Raw genomic sequence first — 27,217 nt, forward strand, 5'->3', positions numbered from 1 at the left:
GCGACCTCATGGACTGTACTTGGGCACCCGAAGAATAATTTGATGACACAGGCTGAAGCAAATTCTGACAAAATTCATGAATGGTTTCTAGATCCGGCCGTTGCTCTGGGGACAAATGTGTTGGCTGTGGATTTCTTCACAATTTCGGGAGTGGAACGTCGGGATGCGTTCATTTGGAACGAGCGGAAATTTTTTAATAGTTCGTATGACGTGTTGGAGACTGTTGGGGATGATTATTATCAGAAAGTTCTAATTCCTAATTAGAAGTGATTTTAGAATTACCGTACTGTATAAAGTGAAGCAACATAACCTACCTTTTAGACATTGGCTTACTACTATCAAAATTCGGAAAGGGAACAGTTTTGGGCTAGGCCTGTTGATCCTTTTCTAATCATATATTTGATTTGTGTATTGTTAAATGTAACAAATGAATAAATAATGTGAAAAATTACAATTTTAGTTTTAGATCTACTTTTATTGATTTAATGATACACAATTATTTTTCAAAATAATTTGGTGGAGGATCAACAGGCACAGCCCAAAACTGTAAAGAAGTTGAAATTTGGAAGATAATAAACACCCTCTACCAAGGAATTTATCTCGTTATAACTCACCGAGATCCCATTTGTTGTCGTATCTGGATCGCTCCTTCTCAGCAATCACAAACCAAATACAGGCCAGCCAATGAGCGACCAGCGTGAATGACAGCATGAGAAGCGTCAAAATCATGGCGCTGTACTGCGAATAGCGGTCCATCTTTTGCAACAGTCTTGCCAAGCGCAGAAGTCGAGTCAGTTTCAACAGATGTATTTGGCCGTGTTCCTAGGAACGGAAATAGTCAATAAATTTGTCAAATTATATTATTACTTCAAATTATAATTAGTATTTCAAATTGTTTAAACAAATCAGTGATTGGTGGTTATGTAGATTACATACTGTCATACAAAAATAGAATCTATATATCATAGGCTATTATGTATTGGGAAGACTATTGTTATCCCATGTGATAATAACATAACTAATAATACTCAACAGAGTTGCACTATATTTACTATATTTTTCTTCTTTGATGGTGCTACAGCCCAAATATTGAGCCCTGGCCTCCTCAATACTGCGCCTCCATCCATCACGATCTCTTGCCTTCATTCTCCAATTTATTCCTGATGTGAGGAAGTTCTGACAGCTACTATATATTCATGGTTATATAGTTGCTGTAGGTTGCACAAGTCTCAACTTCTCAGCTATGAAAAAGTAAATTCGTATGGCTTTTGTTGGTGGGGAGTCCCTTGCGGGAAGGTCCCACCGCCTGAATATATAATTTGAGCCGTCAATGGGCCTTACGACTGTCATACTTCAGCAGGGACCATCCGATAACACGGGAGTGATCTGGTTGAAAAACTTTTGGTTGTGAGAGGGTTCGAACCCGGGATCTCTATGCTGCTACGCAAGCACTCTATCCACTAGACCACGGATCACTCCTTCTCAGCTATGTATTGACAGGACTACCCTGGAGTAGTCTATCTGTATAACAGGTAGTAGGCCTATACCTGTATTAACACTTCACTTCTATGATCTACTTTTGTATAAATTAATAAAAACAATATAAAAACTTGTAGAACCCTTTATATGTTCATATAATATAGTATCAACTTGTTTATTTATTTTGTACATTTCAACTTGAAAATGACCTAAGTTATTGTCGAAACTAGTCGTTGAACTATTTTAAAGTTTTTAATAATAAAGGGTACTACAAGTTTTCATATTGTTTTTATTAAGCTGTATTAACAGGTATATTGGAATGATCCGTGGTCTAGTGGATAGAGTGCTTGCGTAGCAGCATAGAGATCCTGGGTTCTCAAACCCTCTCATTACCAAATGTTTTTTAACCAGATCACTTCCGTGTTATCGGATGGGCACGTTAAATTGTCGGTCCCGGCTGAAGTATGACAGTCGTAAGGCCCATTGACGGCTTAAATTATTATATATTCAGACGGGTGGGGCCTTCCCGCAAGGGACTCCCCACCAACAAAAGCCATACGAATTTACTTTTTTACAGGTATATTGTTAGCGATAGGTCGATAATAGATTATAATTGACTAGCATCCGTGCTCTACAAGTGTCTATTTTAAAACTTGACGTCATAAAATCTTGAAGAATTCAAATCTTGAAGAAATCTTGAAAATAGTCCTATAACCATCCTTGGTTAATTGAGAATCTGTATGCAAAATTTCAAGTTAATCAGTGCAGTAGTTCACACGTGATGATGCGTCAAACACAATTTACCTATCCCGTACGTGTATAAGCCAGCTCTTTACTCTATTTTAGATTATATTATAGATAAAACTTAAAAATATTCGTCATCTCAATAAATTTTGTAGATGATGATACACTCCAGAATCATATTAAATTATAAATATTTCTTTTATGAGCTATTATCAACAACACTACAGTCTAATGTTAGACTAATTTCTAATCTAGTGAAATAGATGAGTACAATTATTTACCTCGCCACTATAGACATCAGACGCATAGAGTAGGTCGAATGGTATAGCAGCCAGAAGATCAAGTACAAACCACCCTTTGCCGTAATTGATGGCAATCGAACTCGAACTTGAGACAACTTCACCTTTTCTATTCACATAGGTTGTCCTAAAGTTGAGAATTATATCTGAAACATATTAAAAATATTCTGTTACTTTCAATCGCCCCAGTTCATGATAGCTTATACAATAATTGCAAAGTTGTAATCAATTCAATAACATTTTTGAGTAGTTATGAGCTTCTATCTCTGGGACATTTATGTCATTCTCAATTATTAGAGTGTTCTGTAAATATATTTTTATATTTTATTTATTTATTTATTTACATCAATAGAAAAATTACAACAACATATAGAGGCTTACAGCTTTATGCCAAAACAAGCCTAATTGAAAATCGATTGTTTTTTGCACAAACTGAAACTAAATTAGTAAGATAGAAAAAACGAAAAATAGCAATAAAAATAGTTTGGAAGGAACATTATAAATAGAAAATAACACAAGACACAATAGAAAATAGAAAAAATACTAAAGGAATAATAAAAAAATAGATTATTTGAAAAAAATAGGTAGCAAACCTATTTCAAGGAGAAGAATTTGAAATTAAATTTTTTCTGGTCTGCAAAATTGATTGAGCATTTATAATTTAAGAGCTTGATAACATTTTTTCACTAAAATTGCGCAAATTATCAGCGAATATATCTAGAATTCAGAATATATCTAGAATATTTTAACAGAATTCGGTCTAAATATGGGAGATGTAATGCATCATTTTTCAAATGGGGACTTGTATACTCCACACTATGTGACTGTGGGGCGATGGAGCATGGAGCAGACAGTGCACCACATCATATTTGAATGTGAGAGACGTGCCTACCTTGGCGAGGCTAACGACTTTACTGTAGCCAGTCCCCAGGCAATGCTGTACATTTCAACCCTTGACGTGCACTTATAGTGTGAAATTTTCTTTATTTTGTCAAAAATGCCATACGCTAGAAAAATAAATAGTGTTCTGTAAAATAAATGAATAAATATACTCTTAAGAAGTCTACTCTGATCTCATAAAATAATTATTAATAATAATAATAAATGTTTATTTCCCAAAAAACTAAAACTACAACATCAATTACAAAAATATTAGATAAATTACAATATTACATACAATAGTTAGTTACAAAAGATTCTTATAATGTGTTCTCTACTTGTTTAGTTTTTCTGTGTGGAAATTGACCTACTCCACTATGGCGTACCATGTTCTAGAGTAGGTTTTGTTAGTTTTTTGTGTGTATTATCAATTAGTTAGTATTTAGTAAGTCATTAGGTGGTTAGTTGTTATTTGAAATAATGTTTTCTATGTTCTGTCTTCCTTTGCTCATCAACCAATTGAATGAATAGATAATAAACGTAATCTTTTCAAGTCTAAACTCTGAATCGAAATTGTGCTAGATGAATTAAAATAAAACAAGAAGGAGATTTAATTACATAACTTTATTGTTCTAACTGATTACAATGTAACCTGTTCCAATTCTTAAATAGAAATTTGGGGTCATTCATAGACAATAGAATTATTTATAAACTCTCAACAGAAGAGTTTATTTACATTTTCTTCAAATCCTTTTGTTCAAGTTTGAAATATGGATCGTCAATATTAAAAACGAACGACTATAGTGAGGTCCACGTTATAATGGCAGAACTGTATTTGATTGACATTGGTGTTGTTATTCTTGTCTATAATTTGAAAAAACAGATAGCGTTATCCTTTTCTACCTCCGCAAAAGTTGTCAGATATTTTTCCAACAATGTATAAATATAATTAACTTAATTAAAAAATATTCAATCTCAGTTATTAAATTTTTTTTCAATAATTGAAAAATAAAATGATCTTGAATAGAACAAAATTGAATACTTTAAACAAGAATAAACACTCAATATTACAAGACTTTGGATATTTGGATATGCTAGTATTAGCTATTCTCAATAGAAATAATCCAAAGTCTTGTAATATTGACTGTTTATTATTGTTTAAAGTACCTAATCAATTATGTTCTATTCAAGATCATTTATTTTCCAATTATTAAATAAGAACTGAGAATATTTTGTAATTAATTATATTTCTACATTGTTGAAAAAATAGCTGGCTACTTTGAGTAGCAAGGCAGAGACTCGGCAATGCTGATCTTCTATTTTTTTCCACTGTCATTATAATGAGAATCTCACTAAAATAGTGAGAATGACTCTTTAGACTGGCAGTATTTCTTTGGAACGACATTGATGCTTCTAACTCAATATATGCTGACAGTATAAAGTGAATCGTATTATACAGTAGTACAGATTTACACCGCTAGGCTGCATGAGCGACCAACTCAGCTGCTGCTTGCTTGCTGGGACAGTCAGTTATTGATTATTTGTAGGGCGTTTGTTGCCTGTTGCTTTGCATTCGGCTTGGCTTTCTGTTCAGTGTTTACTTGTCAATATGCAGTCATTTCTAGTGTAATAATTAAATGTAATATCTGTTTTCACGTGTTATCTGCACTGAATAGTGTGGTCAACAATTTGCTCACACTTTACAAGTAAAAAGTCTATCAAATAGTCATCATGATGGGAAAAACGCAAAGTAATAAGACGATGCCCAGTCAACGGGTTATCACTTCAATGCTGAAAGAAATGGGCATAACCGATTATGAACCTCGAGTGATCAACCAATTGCTTGAATTCATTTATCGTAAGTATTTTTAATTATCTAATTTGTAGGATTTATCGTATTTCCATAACTATGTATCGTTGAGACCTTCTCCGGCACCTAACCTATATATCAAGACGATGTTTTTGTTAATCAAATTCACATTATTTATTTGTTTCCTGTTTATTTCATCAATTGAAATCTAGTAAAAAATTATAACTACATAAATGATGCATAGAACATTGAAAAATAAGATATTGCCAACGTTCTATTATATAAATTGAGATATACCAACTTTTAGGTTATGTCAACAATACTGTAAATGTCAAGTTATTTTACTTGCATTTCTTGCTCAAAGCGCTCAGATTTTACCCGTTTGTCGTTAAAAAAAATCATTTTTTCATAGTGATAGTTATGTAGTCTATCAAAATCTACCGTATTTGTAATTCATATTGTAAAATGCACATTCATACAAATTGCTTAGAGTAAACTCATTATACTAAAAAAATCATAGTTGTGTCTATTTAAACCTAAAAATTACTCCTTTTATTCACGCAGCTTGAGTTATGATAAAATTAATTGAGTATCCATTGTATTAACACTGGTCAACTTATGATTTTTTAAAACTCAGTTCATAATTTCAACTTTAACATTTTTTCAGGTTATGTCTCCTGCGTTCTAGACGATGCCAGAGTGTATGCCAACCATGCCAAGAAGAAAACAATCGATCTTGAAGATGTAAAACTGGCCACAACATTGCAACTTGATCGAGTTTTTACATCACCTCCTTCCAGAGATGTAAGTTTTCCTTAGTTGTCTTCTCCATAGTCAACTACCAGGGAATTGTCTACATTCCTATTCCTATTTCAAGTAATTCCAATACCAACATCTATCTAAAATGTTCAGTGATTTATAGCACTATTAATTGGACTTGTATTTGATTCATATAACCTAACTTATTACCTATTGGTTATAATCATGTTATCTATCTCAATAATATAAAATAAACTGACAAATTTTGTTGAGGATAATGTTGTAGTCCGTTTATGGGCATGAATTATTGGTTAAAACGTTTTGTGCAATTAACTCTTGAATCTTTAATTTTATTCAATTTAATATTCCCAATGACACTAACCAGGAAATTGTGTGCAATTTATTATTCTATGAATCTATTAGATTATCCAACTATTCACGTAGGAATGAATAATTTGTTAGAAAAGTTTTGTGCAATTACCTCCTGAATCTTCAATTTTATTTGATTATTTCCAATGGCACCAACTTAAGGAGTCTTTGCAATTAGTCTGTAAGTTTATCCAACTATTAAAAAAGACTTTTTGATAAACTACAAAAGGGTTTTGAAGAATTCGACTGAGTCATTGTCAATATTGTAGAACCGTTCCATAATTGAATAAAAAGACAAATATGTTGTCAAATTCTACACAGTTTTATTCGGTACACGACCATGGTTTCGTCACCACAGCTTTAGTCAACTTGGAAATGTGACCAGTATGGTCACGAAACCATGGTCGTGTACCGCATAAAACTGTGTAGAATTTGACAACATATTTGTCTTTTTATTCAAAAAGGGTTTTGCTCAAATCTTCTAGCCTAGTTCTCAAAATTCACAGAATTCAGGGTATATTATTTTCATGATAATGATCAGATCAGTGATAAGATTTGATTATTTAAAAGATATAACTAAATTTCAAATATTTGAAATTGTTCTTCCTCAATTTTTAAAATCAAGATGCTGCTTGTGCAAATCAGGTAACACTATGCTTGAAATTAACCTCTTTTTGATCCCTAATTATTTGATTATTTCAGATGCTGTTGGAACTTGCAAGGGCAAAAAATAGCACACCTTTGCCGGTTGTGAAGCCACACTGTGGCATCAGACTTCCACCTGACAGATACTGTCTCAACTCATGCAATTACAAGCTTAAAAATACTGGAACTACGAGTACTAAGAAGGTAAGTTGATAAAATTTAATATAAAATATTATATAAGAAAGTAAACACCTAATGTGAAGTCATGAAAATTAAATGATATGTGATTTTCAGATTCTCATACCCAGGTAATTAAACATCAATATAATATAATTTTTTATTATTTTCAATGAAATTTTACACAATTTAATAAACTAGTTTTGTGTTACCTACCTGAAATTTACTCTTAGTTAAGCGACTTGAGTTTAATGATATAATTCCATGGTTTCTGAATTAGTTAGCTCTCAATATATGTATTTAATGATTCATGACTCATCACAATGATTAGTTTAGATTCATTCATTCGTGCGAATTACATGCTGACTTATACACTAATTCACAGTGAATGACAATAATAGGCTAATATTGAATATTTATTTATTTACAATGTCAAGGAAGACTACAGACATTACGCCCAAATCAGTCTTCACTATTATTTACCAACAAATTGAACGTGTAAAATGACAATATAATGGAGAAAACGATCAAGTGGAATAAAGAATGAGGGAAATCTCTGAATATAATATTGTTATCTGACTGAATAAAATTGGCCGTTTTTCAAACTAATGTCAATCCTTGCAAAAATATCCTATTAATAAAATATTGAACTTTATTAATCGAGCAATTTCTGTTTATATGTTTAGATGTTTGTATTTTACCGGATCTCGGTCTTAAAAGCTTTTGAGAGTCTCACGAACTTTGGAACATAGTAGGTTCATGATATAAAAATTCGATTGCACTAGGTCTCATCCCTGGGAAAATTCGCTGAACGACATTAAAAGGATAAAATTCATCCTTGGAGAACCAGCTGAGACTTTCGTCGTCTGTGGATAGTAAAAAAGTGCGTCTGTGGAAAATCAAAATATCTCATCCCCGAAATTCATAAGCTGACGTATAGCCAGCTGTAAAATATAAACACGATCATTTTAAAGAATTGTGTTCTGTTTACCAATAAATGAAAATAACGAGCGAAGCTCGGTGCCCCGATATTATGAACTAATATACATGATTAGGAGAAAAACAACTTTATCAAGCAAAATCTACTGCCTCTTTGAGGAATTTTGATATTTTACCGTACAATTGTTTTTAAATTAGAGAGTATTCTAGAAATTTACATCTGATTTAGAAATTTATCTGATAATTGAATTTTTCGTATTTTTTTTCGTTTATCTTTTATTCTACACCTTTATCACTTGTACGAATAAATTATCCTATAATTTTGATCAACATTCAAAATATTCCAGGGATTCTAATTGCTCCCAAACTTATAATTGATGTCTGTTTGACTGTCAGTAATCACTGTTTCTACTCAGGTCTACACTATTATTAAAAAAAATAAGAGTAAAAATATAGTTCAGTACCCTTTTATTGTAAATTGAGTGTGTAATTGAAGAATGTTAGGTGACACATAACCTAGCTATATTTGGACTGTTGTATAAATTAGAATTGGAACCGTTTTGGGCTTATAAGCCTGTGGTAATTTTCTGTAAGTTGTGTAACTCTGAATGATTAAATAAATAAATATTTTATCAGTGGAAAACATGTTTCAAGTCATGAGAGCCTTTTCCAAAAGCAAGGATTCTCATATGATTCTTTGTATTCTCCTGTCAGTCTATATTATATTTTCTAATTTTCTTAAATTTTGTTTTGTTTTTTTAGCCAACCAAATTTGGTCAACCAATGATGGCTGGAGGCTTTTCTGGTGGAGCCGGAGGCTCAGGATCAATGAAAATGAGCTCCAAGACGACTTCTGTGAATGTTGTCAAACGATCTGGCAATATTACCACCATACCTCGCACACAGTCCATCACAACTCCGAAGAATGTGATTAAATTCAGCACAAGTGAGTATTTCTGTTTCAATTATGAGTTTGACAATTGCTTCCCGGTGGTTCGGAACCCACCTTGTGTAGGCCCATGAAGCTGGGTTCCACATATCAGTGACAGTGAAAGTTACCGGCACAGTGGAAATAATAATTTCCATGAGTTCTAATTGGACTGTTCCCACACAGCACGGTCCAGCGAGTGTGAATAATCCCATAAGATCATATATGGGAATAATATTCTCATTAAACTTACAATAAATTATAGACTTATTTATATCAAGCTTTCTCATGATCAAATTAATAATAGTAATCCGATAGTTAGTAATATTAATATTGATAATATTAATAATAATCAAGAATAGCACAAGGTTACCTTATTTTTCCTCTCCCTATCATTTTTATAATATACTTATTGTATAAATGAATAAAGAATAACGTTAATAATAAACTGTTACTGTATTGCTACCGTTACATATTTTCCTATTTTTCAATGTTTCAAAATTTGTAATAACGTTTTTTGGGTGCAAATTTCAAACAGAAATTCTATATTTGGATTGTTTTTATGTGATAAATTTCAATTTGAAGCAATTTTGGATACTTGTAATGGTGAAGATAATTTTGAAAATGTTTTTTTTCTGTGAAAATTGGAAATTGAGTTTTAACCTTCTTTAACTTCAAAATTGTACCAGTAATAAGTTTTTTACTTGAATATGTGTAACGCTAGTTCGCCTCCATGGTGCACATTGGGTAACGCTAAATGGACTAGCAATTAATGGCGGTCAGACAAACTTATGTTCTCCTGACCAAAAACTACCCAACATCTTGAAGAAATTAAAAAAATATAGTGTATATGTAGACATTTGAGACTCATGAGCTTTATATGTGTTGTGTATCTGACATACGCTAAATAATAATAAATGCAATAATTTTCTCATACTGCTACATATTCATCATCGTTTGCGTTATTATCCAACTATAATAAATCGTTTTACGAAAGTTTAATTATCAACCTATCTAAATTTAAAATGGGGGTTTTCTAGTTTAATTTGTAATTTCAAGATTAATGATTTGGTGTGTAGGTCTACATAACCTACATAATATTTGGACGATTTCAGACAAAAAGAAGTAGAAGAAGTTTTGGGCAATTGCCGGTTTTTAGTTTTCAGACTATTCTATTGTTTGAGAGGAGGGAAAGTACTTCATCGATTTATAAGATGAGAAAAACATGTACTTACACTTTTCATCAACAATACTTGTTCTGTCACTTACTACAGTTGAAGCAGATGAAACAAAAAATTATTCTCTTCATGCTGAAGAGAATAGCATAGGACAGAGACATAGCCACCTCTAATACAAGACCGCGGCCTACGATATTGCAACGTCGTAGCGTAGGCCTAGAATCTTATACATGATTGGTGAAAAAGATCAGCTGGTTTTTTTTTTAAATCTTTTTCACCACACTGCGACGTTGCAATATCGTAGGCCGCGGCCTTTTATTAGAGGAGGCTATGACAGGGAGGAATCGAGAAGGAGAAATCATGAATGGACCTGCCCTAGGATAACACTGATGATAATGTATTGTTTGCTCTATCCAATAAATTGTAACGTATATTTTCTTCTTTTTTCCCCAGCTGGTGCCCAGAAAGTGCAGGTCAAACCGAAGATCCAAATCAGTGCAGGACCGTCGACCAGTAGTCAACAGGTGGAAGTTGCAAGGCTGGCGCAGACCGTTAAAATGGAGTTCGAAGACAACCCGATGAAACGTAAACGAGAAGATGAGTCCCAATTCGACGATTTCAACCAAGGTGTGTGAAGAGGGGGAAGAGGAAGAGAAAGAGGGAGAAAAAGAAGATTGGTGTTGTAATTGTGTGTTATCTTTGTTGTAATGTGTGTAATAATTTTCTAAAGAAGTTGGTTCGCTAAAATGGAGTTGAAACTTGTCTAGACCTCCGTTGAATTATTGTCGATTAACCATGGAAATCTTGGTTCGTTAAAAATAATTGAAACTTGTCTAGACCACCTTTGAATTATAGTTGATTAACCGTGGAAATCTTGGTTCGTTGAAAAGTAGTTGAAACTTGTCTAGACCTCCATTGAATTATTTTTGATTAACCGTGGAAATCTTGGTTCGTTAAAAATAATTGAAACTTGTCTAGACCACCTTTGAATTATAGTTGATTAACCGTGGAAATCTTGGTTCGTTAAAAAACAGTTGAAACTTGTTTAGACCGCGTTAATTTGATTAACCGTTTAAATGTCATTTATCAACCGTTCAATGATCCTAAAACTGACTGATTATTTAGAAACCATATATTTTTACATTGAGTGTGTACTTTAGTATTGTTGATACCACCGTTAAGTTGATTAATCGTTGAAACGTCATTGATCAACCGTTCAATACTCACAGATTATTTGTAAACCATATTTTTTTACATTAAGTGTTGACTTTAGTTTTTGTTAGCCTACATAGTTAATTTAGTTTAAAAGGAATAATTGATAGCTTGTAATATTCTTATCTTTCTTAATCATAATTTTTGTATTTACTATCAACTCAAATGTATCAATGTATCTGAATGTTGTAGAATGTAGAACATTTTTCAATATTTATCAATTAGTTTTTATTTATAGATATTGTGTGACTAAAAATATGTGTTAGAAAAAGAAGGAGATTAAATGTATCCTATCTCAAAGTGTGTTATTTTTTACACTGAACCAAGTTATAAATAATCTTTCAAGAAAAAAATACAGCAGCAGAGACGATATATGCATAATGAATATTCCCCACAAAGACAACAAGTCTGCGTGTGGGGATCATACTAGATAGAGGTCATGACACCAATGTTAATTTTGGAGCGAGTCTCAATTCCATAATGTTAAATTATTTCATAAAAAATATACTACACTATGGGCCATATGTACCATCTGCGTTCAACGCTAACCCAAGTTTACTTGTAGATATGGTTGCATTTATCATAAGGTGTTTTATTCGGGGTTTAAACGAACAGCTGACATTTCTCCGTTTAAACCGAGTATCTGCATACGGACCCATGTATACTGTAATATTATACTGGACTGTATTCTTGTACAAATTTCACTCAAGGTCTTGAGCTATTCATCAGCTCAGGCTAGCAATTAAACAAACTTTTTAACGAGCTTCAATAATTATTATGGCCTCGTTTCTAGACTTCTATTAAGGCAGTTCGGTACACCTTTTTATTTTTATTCAAATTGGAAAATCTTTTTCAATATGATTGTTCAGATTATTATAAGAGTGAGAAAAAGTGGCAACTGAAATTTCTAAGTGGTCTAATAAGCGAGTTATGGGTTGTTGAAGTGCTAAACTCAGTTTTCTTTCCAGATCATAAACGGTTTCGAATTTTCCATTGGAGTTTTTTTTTAATACATTCAGTATATCATTGGCTTTGTTCTAATATGCGGTTTTCGCGATTAATTCCAAAATAAACAAGTGATCGAATTTACAAAAATGTTACTTTTTATTCATGAACGATATGGGGATTATAATGTTTTAGTTTGGAAAGATACATTTTGAATTTTTAAGAGAAGTTCTAATAATGTAGTCGAAACCGTTTATGATCTGGAAAAAAACGGAATCTGGAAAGTTAGCACTTCAACAACCCATAACTCGCTTATTAGACCACTTAAAAATTTCAGTTACCACTTTTTCTCACTCTTATAATGATCTTAACAATTATATTGAAAAAATTATCCAATTTAAATAATAGAAAAAAGTTTACTGACAGCCTTAACCTTGACTGAGCCTAACTATATTTGAAGTAGCACAAGTATTCATAGTGGTTGACAGTATTTCAATTGGAATTTGTTAAATAATATATCATTTCAGAAGAGTTTTGCCATAGAGAAAAGATAACATAAGAAGGTTTCTCATGGTATTGGTAGTTTATGTTTCAAATTTCAAGCTGGTTTTTAGTTTACTCAAGCCGACTACTGTCTATTATTACTGCTTTGGCCGGGTGAGAGTGTAAGGCTCAACTCACACTTACGCGACTCAGGTCGAGAAGAGACTCGACTCTAGTCTAGAGCAAGTGTTTCCAAATGGTGACAGACCAGTCGATTCTAGTCTCTGCGACGTCACCATTTGAAAACACATGCTCTCGACTAGAGTCGAGTCTCTTCTAGACCTGAGTCGCGTAAGTGTGAGTTGAGCCTTAGAACGTCACAGTATGAGAGACTACCAGCGTCACATATCTTCATGGAAAACAGCTACTATATTGAGGTCCACGTTATAATGGCAGTGGAGGAAGATAGCAGAACAACGTTGCTGATCCTCTGTCTTGGCAATGCCTTCTATAGACGGTAGCTGATACAGGTTTATTGATGTAATATTAACTGTTCATTCTCGTTTAAAATAATCAATTATATTTTATTAACCAAGAAACTATATTTTTTAATATTTTCATAATTAAGATGAAATATTTTGTTAATTATTAATTCTACATAGTTAAAGGACGATCTGACAACAGAGCAAAGCGTGAAAGTGATAGCGCTATCTGCTTTGATGAATGATAGACAAGGATAGCAATACCATTGCTAATCAAACACAGCCATTATAACGTTGACCTTCCTATAGGACTATGGGCTTTTGTTAATAGTGAAATTTGGAACATAAACGACCTATATCATGGGATATCTACTTATTTCTTCTCTATGGTTTCGACCAACTCACCTACATTGAAAAAGGCCTCTAAGACATCACTGACCATAGAGGGAATATTTTTATTCATTTATTAGATTAGCACAAACAATACAAAGATTGTAAATAAAAAACGGGCTATTGTCCAAAACTTCTTCAATTTCTTAATTTAGTTTCAAATTGTCCAAATATATACATAGGTTATGATCAAAAAAATATTTAATGAAATCCATTAAAACATTTCCTTTGCAATCTACTGCAATAAATGATACTATGTCTGAATGGATGAATAGAGAAATTAATCTATATTCTATATAATATATAAAAGCGAAATGGCACTCACTCACTCGCAGAACTAAAAATCTACCGGACCAAAAACGTTCAAATTTGGTAGGTATGTTCAGTTGGCCCTTTAGAGGCGCACTAAGAACGGATTTGGAAAAATTTCCAAAGATACACCCAAAATCTGCGTTTTCCAGCGTTTTTTTTGCTTTTTCTCAGATTTATCGAGACAAATGAACAGAATTGTTCAAACTTAGTACAGAAGCTCAGCTAGGGTGTAATAATGTGATAGAAGGAATTTGCAATAACGTCAAAGATACGCCTAAAATTAGCGTTTTTCCAGCGTTTTCTTGCCTTTTCTCAGATTTATCAAGAACAAATAAAATAGAAATTGTTTAAATTTAGTACAGAAGCTAAGCTAGGGTGTAATAATGTTGTGTTGAAAGGAATTTAAAATAACGCCAAAGATACGCCAAAAATTAGCGTTCTTTCATCAAGTAATAGACAGAAAATGTTCAAATTTGGTACAGAGGTTCAGTTAGGGTCTTAAAATTTTGTGATGAGGTGACTTTAATGTTTCATCAAAGATACGCCCAAAATCAGCGTTTTTCCAATGTTTTTCTCAGCTTTTCTGCGTTTTGTCAGTACTTTGACTTTCTGATGGAATGAAGCATGCTCAAATGAAAAATGCAGGCGAGCCCGCTGATCTCATTTTTGGACGATCCAGTCGGGGGTCCAGGGAGCCCTCTGGATAGACGGATATGGCGAGCGAAGCGAGCCTGACGGCTAGTGAATGAATAAATGAACGAATTGTCACTCACCTACGATGAACAGTGCCTCGACGACGACATCGCTGACCATAGAGGGGCGGTCCGAGTTGACGAAGCTGGCATTGTAGGGCACAACTATGGCCACATAGAAGGTGGCGATCAATATCAGCCAATCCCAGCACGTCTTGAATACGCCGTAGTGAGACAACACCAGGCGAGACTTCTTGATGGCTGCCGTTTTGTACTCGGGTAAGGGTGCGTTGGAGGCTTGAAGGAGGGTCTAAAAAAAGAGAAAAATTCGATTCAAATTAAATTTGTTTTCCAAGAAACATATTACACAGAATAATGTATACAATATACCGTAAAAAAACTATTTATAAAATTATTTTTATTTTCAACATTTTAACTTGAAAATGACCTAAGTTATGGTTGAAACTAGTTGTTGAAATATTTCAAAGTTTTCAATAATAAAGGGTACTAAAAGTTTTTATATTGTTTTTATTAATTTGTACAATATACAATGTAACCCTCGAAAGGTGTAACAGCCCTTACCATAGATGAAATTTGCAACAAAAAATGTTCAACATTTTCTTTTATGGACCTCAGTTTTTGACGTATATAGATTTAATGAAACATTGGTACGTTGTCTAGAAATATCAAAAATTCATTTGTTATCTACAAATATCAAGAATTTATTTGTTGTCTACAAATATCAAGAATTTATTTTTTGTCTACAAATATCAAGAATTTATTTGTTGTCTACAAATATCAAGAATTTATTCTTTGTCTAGAAATATCAAGAATTTATTTGTTGTCTACAAATATCAAGAATTTATTTGTTGTCAACAAATATCAAGAATTTATTTGTTGTCTACAAATATCAAGAATTTATTTGCTGTCAACAAATATCAAGAATTTATTTGTTGTCTACAAATATCAAGAATTTATCCTCACAGTTGTGTTGTGAGTGATGTTGTGGTAAAGCCACGAAACCAGGTTCTGTATATATTATAATATTTTATAATAGCTTATCAGTCCATTACATTAATTAAGTGTCCTAGAAACCGGATCAGGTCAAGTCAAAACGAAGCGTTTTTTCAGGCGTTTTTCTAGACGAAACGGCAGGGCAGGAAGCTAATGACTAGCTATAATTATTATCAGCTGATTCCCGAACGCCAATCCAATCAGCCAAACGGAGAACTTTTTGCCCCGCCGACGCCTGGAAAAATGGTTTGTAAGGCTTGACCCTTAGACTTATACGATTGTGGGTAGATTGTAGGAGCTAGGAAGTCTTACTATAGTGCTTCTATAATTAATATTGGGGCACCGAGCTCCCCTCTGTAGTACAAAAGCATTTAAAATTTATTACGAAAGAATAAATTATAATATATTTATAATTCATACAGAAAGGTTCTATCTAATCACAGTGGATTGAGATTACTTCCCAGAGGAATGCAAAAATTTCTCTCACAAAAGCATGTTCAATTTTAATCCAAATCAGAGAAGACCATTTCAAAAAGATCAGACTGGTTCTACTAGAATTAATAAGGATTAAAATTTAACCGGCTCTTGTACAACCGACACTAAGAACCTGATTGAATGATTACAAAACTTCAACAGCTGAGTCATAATTTTGTCTCAGTTCCACACACATGCACTCGCTCACTCACTTCCATCATCAACAAACGAAGAAATTGTCAGCTGTTTTTCCAATGACGAATAATGTCCTTTTAATGTCGTTCAGCGAGTTTTCCCAGGGATGAGACCTAGTGCAATCGAATTTTTATATTATAAAAACCTACTATGTTCTGAATTTTGTGAGAATCGTTAGAGCCGTTTTCGAGATCCGGTGAACATGAGTAACCCGATATAAATAAATAACCATATAAAAATATAAAAATACAGAAATTGCTCACTTAATATAATAGGATTATGTTTTAAAATATAAACATCTAAACATCTAAACATCTAAACATCCAAACATCTAAACACCTAAACATCGAAACATCGAAACATCGAAACATCTAAACATCTAAACATATTTGCACTGTGTCCTTATTCATCTGACACAACACACATCACATCACTAAATATATAAAAGAAAACTCACCATATTATCTTTGTTTGAAACTGATTCATTCCAAGCAAAAGTCCACAACATGTACATCTCAAATTGCTCGTTTAATAGTATAGGATTACACAGAACAATGAACACCAGTTATTGAAACTACACAACATATTCAACAGTCAGAGAATGTATTAAAACATTGAGTCTAAATTACACTGCAAACTGTCAGCAATCCTCATAAATAAAATCAATGCTCACCACTCAACCAATACTGCCAGCTTGAAGTGAATCTCACTACATCAATATCTGCTACATCCCACGACCGTTTTCAATCTTTTAGCGCCAGCGTCGGTGCGAGCGAACAATTTAATTAACTTTTATTGAATTTGAAGAACAGTGCTGAGTGCTCTATCGTTCCAAAGGTATGGGGCAAAAATTCAGTATTTTATTCAATTTAGTCCATCTCTATATTGAGTTAGCTTCGAAAAATATTCTTCTCTAAAGGGGGTTGAAGTTTAAGGACCGTTTTACTTCTTTGTTACAATTTATTTCAGGAGCAGGAGTGGCTGAACTTTGAAAGTTTGTATAGAAATCTATAATATAATAAAGGAAAGAATTGACTTATACATGTAGGGGATAGGAAATACATGATAACGCATCATCACGTCTGAACTACTGGATTGATTTACTTTGAAATTTCGCATATAGATTCTTAATTTATCGAGGATGGTTTAGGTTTATTTTTAATTCTCCCAGATTTTAGCTCAAGTTTTCTGTGAGTCAAGTTTTTAATTAGATCCTAGCAGAGCAAAGGTTAGGCTACCTCTTAAACTGGGGTTTTCGATTATGCGTAAATGCCGTCGTCGACCGCGACAGGGTGAGGATCTCAGATTGGGTAGATTTCAATTTGTCTAAATAACCTAAAATATTATGTTTATGCTTTAATAAGGGAGGTTATTTATACTTTTTTAAACTTTCAAATGGCAATATGTTGATATTATTAGAAATGTTTTGATTCTTGAATAATAAACACAAATGATGAAAAGTTATTTGAACAACTGTTTTAGCACACTTGAAATTAGGACAATATGAATGTCAACAATGCTTGCCGTCTTCGACTGCGAGAATTTACGCACAAACGAAAATGCACCTTTAGTCTTGAATATTTGAAATGAATTGTTATAATTTGATACTTGTTTTTTCCTGCAGCGCCTCAATAACTTTTCTGTCACATATAATAACTAAGATGATAAAACTTGCATTAATATAAAGGAAGCTGCAAATATTTAATCAGTATGCTGACATAATTAATCAGTATTGAATGAAAAAGACTAAGAAATTGTCAAAAACCATAGATTCATTGATACTTAGAAAGACCGGTTTCGGTTATTACACCATTGTCAATCTCTAAACTATAAACTAGAATTAAATATAAGAGCAGCAGAATTTATACTAGTGGGCGAGTACTGCTATTGGTCAAGGGCATGAATTTGCTTTTGACAATTTCTTAGTCTTTTTCATTCAATATGAATAATTACCACAATATCAACTTCTCAACTACACAAAAAAAAATTAATCAGTATGTCTAGTTTGTAAGCATCTTAAGTATAGAAAATTTTTCTATAGATACTTCTACCTCTCATTTTACATCAAAATTAGATCAAAATGAATTTATTTTTAATCCATTAAACAGAAAGTAGATGAGCGTATCATGTAATTTAACAAGCGTACGGTAAGTATAAAGATACAATGATAGTAGGAAATAACAAAATTCAACAGAAGAAAACAAATATTATAAAAGAATTGATGTTACAATCACAATTTATTCATTATAATTTGATTGTATGGTATGAGATGTTGTGGTATCCCTCCATAATTGAAAGAATAAGACGTTGATGCTGTCAATACCACTATATTTGCTCAAAAATTAATTCACATTACAGAACCAGGTTTCATGGTAACACCTGCCACATCTTCAGTTCAGAATACCACTATAGTTCAGCTGAAGATGTGGTAGGTGTTACCATGAAACCTGGTTCTGTAATGTAAATTAATTTTTGAACAAATATAGTGCTACTGACAACGTCTCATTCTTTCAACAATTTATTCATTTATTCATAAACATGGCTCAAGCATAACATCAGATATCTTTGGCAATAGTCATTCAAAATTAAAAAGAAACAATCAATTTCTAAATACAATGAGCAAGGAAATTCATGAATTATAATATCTATTTGAATGCTCCCCCAATAAGCTGGAAGTGTTCCATTTGGAGATCAACACAGTTCAATGTTGAACTAAATTCTGTAAGTTGAAGGATAAATGAGTTTTTGCAAAAAATATTGTGAAATATGTGATTTGAATTCAAACCAGTACACTCATAAGAATTACACTCATACTTCATAAGAAGTAATCCAACAAATAAATCTTCATAAGTAAAGAAGTTAAACCACAATTCATGAGTTTATTATTACTTGTATAGGTAGAATCCACATTGATCTATATTATAATAAAGTAAAGAACTGGCTTATACTCGTACGGGATAGGAAAATTATGTTTCACGCATCATCACGTCTGAACTACTGGACTGATTAACTTGAAATTTTGCATATCCTATTATATTAAGCGAGCAATCTCTGTATATCTGTTTATATTTTTTTATTTTTATATCTGGTTATATGGTTATTTATGTTCAACGGATCTCGAAAACGGCTCTAACGATTTCCACGAAATTTGGAGCATAGCAGGTTAATGATATAAAAATTCGAATGCACTAGGTCTCATCCCTGGGAAAACTCGATGAAGGACATGAAAAGGATAATTCATCCTTGGAAAAACAGATGATGATTTCGTCGTCTGTCGATAACAGAAGATGCGTGTGCCTGTGTGGGAGATCAGCTGTGTAATCAATTACCGTATCTCGCGAGAAATCTAGAATTTTTAATTGAATCCATCAAAATAATCTGATTTGTTGACATGATATGGTGTATATCATAATATTCAAAGTTGACCATTATTTCACAGTTTTAAGTGATTAGTGAGTGTTATTTTGTTATTCAATTTGGTATGTAAACAATCTAAATTAGAACTTTTATGTTTTCAAATATTTGGACTGAAAATTCGACCTGAATTTAAGTGTATGGAACATAAAACTACTTTTTGGATTATTTATAGTGTATGAATCATAATTTGGGGAAGAAACAGTTTTGGGCTGTGCCTGTTAGTACTTCCCCAATCATTTTAAAGAATTGAACACACATTGATAAAAGCGGAACACGGGTTACCTGTTGTTTAAAATAATTCTTCTCAAAATAATAAATAAATCTACGTGAGTAGATCCACATGAATAAATCTACATAAGTGGAGGAGTCAATTTACAATTCATAAGTATATTACTTTCATAGGTAACAACATTTCCAAAAGAGTTCTTTCTAGGATAATACCACGGAATCCTCCTAATAAACCCCCGGATTTGAACTCAGATAATAGTTCACATCCCAATTCCTATTCCAGAATTTCAATGAGATCCTTGTACAATTCACTTTTCAATAGCCCCAATAATATCTTCATAGATGGCGAGAACAGTCAGTTCATTAGTCAACAATGATGTTATTCTGCCGTGAATTCCGTCCTATTCTATTATCCTCATCAAAAACACAATCTATTCATAACGAAACACCCCCCAAAAAATACGGAAATAAAAGAAGAAAATTATGAAAAAAGTGGAGAAAAACATGCCTGAATACAGGTATAATTTGCAGAATGGCAGTCGAGCAGTAAGCAATCATGGCTTCATTGAAGCGAAGCATTTTTTCATTTCTACAGAGATGGAGGTCGGAAATTGAGAGAGAGAGAGAGAGAGTGTATGAGAGAGAGAGAGAGAGGGAGAGAGAGAAAGTAAAAAAGCGAGAACGAGAGAAAACGTGAGAGACAACCAAAGAGAGAGTGAAAGCGAGTAAGTGTGAGTTGGGGATCAGAAAAAGAGAAAACAATGAGCGAGGATGGGATTTCTGTTTTTTAGTTTTTCCTCTTCTTCTCTCATTTTTTGCCCACCACTCACAGTGGAAAGCTACTCTGCTGTCGAGGTTTTTCCTAGCTTTTCTTTTGCGCTTTCCCACCAGATTTCCACGAATCAAAACCGGACAACGGGGTTTTCTTTTCGTTTTTCTCTCATCAGGTTGTCTCTTTTTTAAAGCGAGTAAGTGTGAGTTGGGGATCAGAAAAAGAGAAAACAATGAGCGAGGATGGGATTTCTGTTTTTTAGTTTTTCCTCTTCTTCTCTCATTTTTTGCCCACCACTCACAGTGGAAAGCTACTCTGCTGTCGAGGTTTTTCCTAGCTTTTCTTTTGCGCTTTCCCACCAGATTTCCACGAATCAAAACCGGACAACGGGGTTTTTCTTTTCGTTTTTCTCTCATCAGGTTGTCTCTTTTTTCTCTACTTCAAAGTCTCTCTTATTGCAACAGATTGCGTTGGAAATGGTGGTCCGGAGAAGGGGGTGGAAGGGGAAAAGATCGTGACTTTGGAAGAAATCAGGTCCAAAGAGTATTTTTCTTGGGTTATTTATCTTTCTTCTACTAATACTTCTCCCTTTCGTTTTTCTTTCCAACATTCTCTTCATTACCTTATCTCACTTTTTCTCTTCCGGGATCTCGTTTTTACTGGTATTTTGCCCTCTCTGTTCTTGCCTCTTCTCCATCTCCTCATTTCTTCTTCATTCTCAATTTCCCCTTTTCTTGAACTTCAAGTCTTTTTTTCCTTTCTTCCATACAATTATCATCTTCTCTCTCCATTTTCCTTTGTTCCTTTTTATTTTTATCAGTTTTCATCAACTTCTCCAAACTCTGCTTTTCCTTTTGCACCGCTGTATCCTTATCAAGTGAATCTTTGGTACTGTTTTTTCTATTATCTTTACTATTTAACCTACTCTAGAATCTAGAACATGGTACGCCATAGTGGAGTAGGTCAATTTCCACACAGAAAACACTTAACATATGTAGAGGACACATTATAAGAAATTTCTGAAACTAACTTTCGTATGTAATTGTAAACTACCAAATATTTTCTGAAATTGATTTAGTAGTTTTTTAGTTTTTTTTTGGTGTGAATAAACATTAATTTATTTATTTATTCCACTATTCTCACTATTCTTTTTCAATGTCCAGTACTTTTTCTACACCTTCAAATAATTTCTTCTATACTTATTGCTCTCTATTATCGACATTCCCCTAATTTTCCCACTTCATTCTGTTCTTGTACATGTTTTTATCTTGATAACTTGTCTGGGTTGTTTTCTAAACATCTGTATTTTTATTTCTCCTTCATTGGATATCGTTCATATCTTAAACTCCCATCCACCAATACCATCTTTTACTCCATCACATTTCTATCTCTCAACATCCTTCCTTACAATTTATCTCTTTCTCTTTTTTCTCCCTCCCTCTTCTGGTACATGAAAGGCCTATCTTTAATTATTCACTATTTTTCTCAATTCCTTTCTTGCTTATTCTCTTCTTTACAATCATTTTCCTCAATCCTTTCATTCTCATTCCACTATTTTTTCTCGGTCCTCTCCTACGCTATTCTCCCCTTCCCTTTATTATTTTCTCTCTCTCCAATTTCCTCTCTCACTTTCTCACTGCAACCCCCAGTTTCCTCCCCCATAGCACTGAAGTGACCCTACCCTCCCTTAATGGACACACTCTTCTACAATCTCCTTATTTGAACTTCCCTCTGGACCCTTTTTAACCCCCTATTGGACTGCCCTCAAGATCCCCCGCTCCCCCGCCAAAATCTTGATTTCGTTGCAAGAGCTTGATTTTGCCATTCATTCAATAAATAATTCTTTTCAAGAGTTCTTTCTTGCGATTGAGACGGAAACTTCCGCTCAAGGACTGTGGACTGTGATGATAAAAGAAGAAGAAGAGAAGAAGAAGAAGAAGAAGAAGAAGAAGAAGAAGAAAGAAGAAGAAGAAGAAGAAGAGAAGAAGAAGAGAAGAAGAAGAAGAAGAAGAAGAAGAGAAGAAGAAGAAGAAAGAAGAAGAAGAATAAGAAGAAGAAGAAGAAGAAGAAGAAGAAAGAAGAAGAAGAGAAGAAAGAAGAAGAAGAAGAAGAAGAAGAAGAAGAGAAGAAGAAGAAAGAAGAAGAAGAAGAAGAAGAAGAAGAGAAGAAGAAGAAGAAGAAGAAGAAGAAGAAGAAGACGAAGAAGAAGAAGAAGAAGAGAAGAAGAGAAGAAGAGAAGAAGAAGAAGAAGAAGAAGAAGAAGAAGAAGAAGAAGAAGAAGAAGAACAAAAGCATGAAGAAGAGGTGGAAGGAAACTGATATTTCTTTTCCTGAACGCCTTCCATTGATGAAGATGTGTTTATTTCTTTCTTTTGAGGTAAATTTTTAGGTTTTTTCTTTCAACTAAAGATACTCCTTGTTTCTGTGAATTGAAGCTTTGAGTGTTGACACATGTTCATAGCAATATTTTTCCAATATTTACATCTTTTATTCCGTTTCCAATAGTTCCAAGAACTCTTGAATGAAAATAAATCGAATACTCTCTCTCTCATGGTGATGGTGAGTACCATTTCAAGCCGTCAGGATTATTCAAATTAGAGGTATTTTTATTCTTTTTGAGGAATGCTGACTGTTTCTGGTGAATCTTACTATATTCATTTGCAATTTTGATTCAATGTTTCTTAAAGTGCATTTCAATTGAACTTTCTGTCGAGTTACATACTTTCAATAAGAGTATCAACGTCAATTCTAAGTTTTTACTTTCCTTGGCCTATTACCATAGGTAAGGAAAGTATTGCTTTCCAAAAAAAAAATTAAGGTACCCTAATTTCATGTTTTCTATACGTTTCAATTTCTTTTGTTATTATTATTAAGGATAAATGAACGATTTTTGGTTTCTTGGTAATAAATCTCTTCTGCAAACAACTCGATATTTTAAGAAACAATTCGAGATACCAGTTCCAGTTGTTACACCATTATCAATCCCATGTGAACTGAAAGCTTAGACATCGAGCAACAGTTAGAATAGTATGGGTGAAGCCCTACGATTGGCCATCAGCTGTCGACCAATGGAGGTTGAGCTCTACTGTCATTGGCCGAGACAAGACACGCCCAAGTGTACAGAGTATGTCGTTTTATTTCCAGTGTATTTCAAGTATCAGTGTAGTTTTCTTTCTTCTTCTTCTTCTTTCAAAAAGGGATTAGGCTATTGCCTGTTCCGACTCACATTCAGCTTGTAATTAGAATAAAAAAATAATAATAAATAAAATCTATAAATTAATAACACCAATATAATCTAATCTAATATCATCATAAGCATCACTACAATCTACTGTTTTTATTTTATAATAAATATAATGATCATTGCCATCTTTTTCGTGGCCTGCCTATGTCTCTTTTGCCTACCGGTTTATACTTGGAAATTCTGTGAGGAAGCCTATCAGCTGACATTCGTTCCACATGCTCTTCCCATTGCTGACGATAAGATGCAACTCTCTCATTCAGGCAGAAGATATTCAGCTCTTTCCGTATATCCTCATTCCTGATGTGATCTCTTCTGTCACAGCCCTTAGTTCTGCGAAGGAATCTCATCTTCGCTGTCTGCACTTTACTCTCAAGTGGCTTTGATGTTACCCACGATTCACTACCATAGAGTAGTAGTGGAGCTGCCATTGTCTTATAAAATTTCATTATCGTGCTTGTGGTAGCTTTCTTTCCCAATGTCCTACTGATACTTCCACATATCATTTGGAACCTTCCTACCTTCTTCTCTACATCCAATTCATCTTTATAACTAATTTCACAACCCAGATATGTTAACTGATATGTGAACTGTTTCCTTTCTATTTCAAGTTGACCAAAGTAAGCTCTAGTAAAGTAGTTTTTGAGTTTGTATATTTTTTCTAGGATTTAATATTTAGCTTAGGTTATACTCTTGATCCATGAAAAAGTGATTCATGAATCTGAATTATTTTTCAAGGAATTTAATATCTAGCAAATCTTGGGTTATACATGATTAATGCCAAAGTAATTAATAAATAATCTGTTCTATCTTTTTCTAAGATTCAATATCCATTATCGTCTAGGATAATTAGTACTTGATTCATGACAACATCCAAATAATTGATATTGTTGTAACGGTCGAAACAATTACTGTGAGGATTTCTGTATGAAGCATCAACAATATTTCACAAAAATTTAAACGAAAATTATGTCTGAATTTTCCCCGAGAGACGAACCGCTCTATTCAAAACGTCAGCTTGCCGTAAAACTTGTTGAAAGTTATGGGACATTGTCAGTAAATTTTACTCTCGGAGCGAAAAATATTTATTCAGAGAGAGCGGGAGAGAGCGAGAGTGAGAGAGTGAAATAGATACAGAGATAGAGATAGAGAGAGAGAAAGTTAGAGAGAGATAGAATAGAATATAATAGAATGACTGCCTCTATTTTATACCTGGGAGGGCGAAAAGATATAGCGATTGAAGATTTAGAGAGAAAGAGAGAGAGAATGAGAGAAAGAGAGAGAGAGAGAGAGTGAGAGAGCGGGAGAGAGATAAATTGAGATAGATCCAGTTGGATAATATCACCCAACTTTTCGGCAGCGAGTTTTGATTGATGAATGAAATGCTTTTAATATCTTGCAGCATCTAAATCATTTTCAAAGTGCCACTGCTGGCTTCAAAACTTGAAATAAATTGACCGTGTCGACAACTGCGTTTAGTTGGGCGAGAGTTGATTGAAGTCAAGTCGATAGTGGGAGATTTTCGATAGTCGATTGCTGAATATTATCGATAGTATGATGTTATCGATATTTTGATACTTCTCTTATAATCGCTATTATTTCAAAGCCACTTTTTTCAGGAACAGCATTTTCTGCAAATTTAAAAAGTCTAGCTATGCTAAAGTTGAAAAATAATAATCCATGATGAAACTGTTGTCGAGTATCAATCGAAAGTCGAACAGAGATTGATAATCGATTATCATTGTACATCAACTTTCCCTGCCTTCAATTATTTCTGTTTCAAATACTGTTCAATATTTCTCAAATGCCTAAGCTGGAAATTCCCATTCAATTTCATATTCTAACGAGTACGAGGCGTTGAAATATTTATAGTTTCTTGATTGTGTATTGTTATAGGTTTTCTTGAATGTTCAATTACAGAGGATCACTATCATCCTTCACACCAGAAACTATAAAATTTAATAGAAAGGGTACCTACTCGTAATACTCTATAATATTATAGTATTTTGTCTCCCTTCTACACTTGAATCTTGAAGTACTATTGATATTGGAGTCGATATAGTTATTGATATTGGATAATGATTATCATCGCCTCATTTGAACTGCGCCTCATTAGAACTAGAATTCAAAGCTACAGAGCGTTGATAGAATTTTTCACGTGGCTGATGATGTGTGGAGAGGAGTGACGTCATAATAACGCCAGACCTAAAGTGAGATTTACATTTGACATCAGAATTCATTACTAGTTATAACAACGTTTTCCATTCAATATGGTATTGCGTTGACTTAAGAAATGAATACTGATTGGTAGCCAATCAGAGAGAAGCTATTTTGTCGTCATGACAACAGCCAATAGAAGCTGAGTAGAAGAAATTCAACCAATCACGAACGAAGCAATGAATGAAGATGATTAATTTCATTTCATGACTGTCTTTGTGCACGGATCAAGAGAGAAATAACTCAATCGAGAGAGAATGGAAATGAGATAGTAGCAATTTCGATATCGATGAAACAGCTAATGTGACAATTAGTAAGAGAGAATTTTAAAACTAACTCAACCAAGGTATTCTAGAAAATGTATTCTAGGTACATTGATTTTTTTAGGCACGGATCAAGAGAGAAATGACTCAATCGAGAGAGAATGGAAATGAGATAGTAGCAATTTTGATATCGATGAAACAGCTAATGTGACATTGATAACAGAAAATTTTAAAACGACCTCAACTAATAACAGACTGACCAATGATATCGCTGAAATTTCATTCTTATGACAAACGATAAGATTTGAGTGAATAGAAATGTTTGTTATTTGCCAGAGTGTGGCAGCACTGTTTAAAAAGTCAGCTGGGCAACGAGGAGTTGTCTTGTCTTGTTGAACGATTCATAATATCAACCAATAAAGATCCATAGCCTTTTTTAAATTCATAATATAAGTTTTCATATTTATTTATTTCATTTCCATGTAGGCTAAGTTCTAACAAACTAACAAATAACAAACTAACCATGAAACGAATCATAAACAAACTAATAATTCTTGTGCTCATTCTTACAGTGAAACCTATATTATCATTATCAACTCTTTTTGATATGATGGAGTGTCCATGCACGTTAATAAAGTGATTAATTAATAAGCATAATTATTATGAGTCCAATA

General features: G+C 33.3%; 2 protein-coding genes across 5 annotated transcripts in view; one reads left to right on the forward strand and one right to left on the reverse strand.

Moving 5' to 3' along the window:
- The window catches only part of LOC111053224 (potassium voltage-gated channel subfamily H member 8), a 322,102-nt gene that overhangs the window by 19,299 nt on the left and 275,586 nt on the right, over positions 1-27,217 (reverse strand). For all 4 annotated transcript variants that reach the window (XM_039436822.1, XM_039436819.1, XM_039436820.1 and 1 more), the window contains 3 exons: positions 14,804-15,032; positions 2,505-2,668; positions 615-822 (listed from right to left, as the gene is read on the reverse strand). In XM_039436822.1, coding sequence (XP_039292756.1) covers positions 615-822; positions 2,505-2,668; positions 14,804-15,032 — 601 coding nt within the window. The remainder of the gene's footprint in view (positions 1-614; positions 823-2,504; positions 2,669-14,803; positions 15,033-27,217) is intronic.
- On the forward strand, positions 4,898-11,718 carry LOC111058807 (transcription initiation factor TFIID subunit 9). The gene is made up of 5 exons (XM_022346379.2): positions 4,898-5,259; positions 5,879-6,015; positions 7,042-7,188; positions 8,863-9,046; positions 10,660-11,718. Exons 1-5 carry the CDS (start codon positions 5,133-5,135, stop codon positions 10,839-10,841), a joined length of 777 nt encoding a protein of 258 aa, XP_022202071.2. The 5' UTR covers positions 4,898-5,132; the 3' UTR covers positions 10,842-11,718.

This window comes from Nilaparvata lugens, chromosome 10, assembly GCF_014356525.2.
Source record: "Nilaparvata lugens isolate BPH chromosome 10, ASM1435652v1, whole genome shotgun sequence".
NCBI lineage: Eukaryota > Metazoa > Arthropoda > Insecta > Hemiptera > Delphacidae > Nilaparvata > Nilaparvata lugens.

Excerpts from the sequence above, each read along its gene's own strand:
- LOC111058807 (XM_022346379.2), top strand. The coding sequence starts at position 5,133 with ATGATGGGAAAAACGCAAAGTAATAAGACGATGCCCAGTCAACGGGTT. Across the intron at positions 5,260-5,878 it reads ATTGCTTGAATTCATTTATC|GTTATGTCTCCTGCGTTCTA; the intron begins GTAAGTATTTTT and ends ACATTTTTTCAG. Across the intron at positions 6,016-7,041 it reads CATCACCTCCTTCCAGAGAT|ATGCTGTTGGAACTTGCAAG; the intron begins GTAAGTTTTCCT and ends TGATTATTTCAG.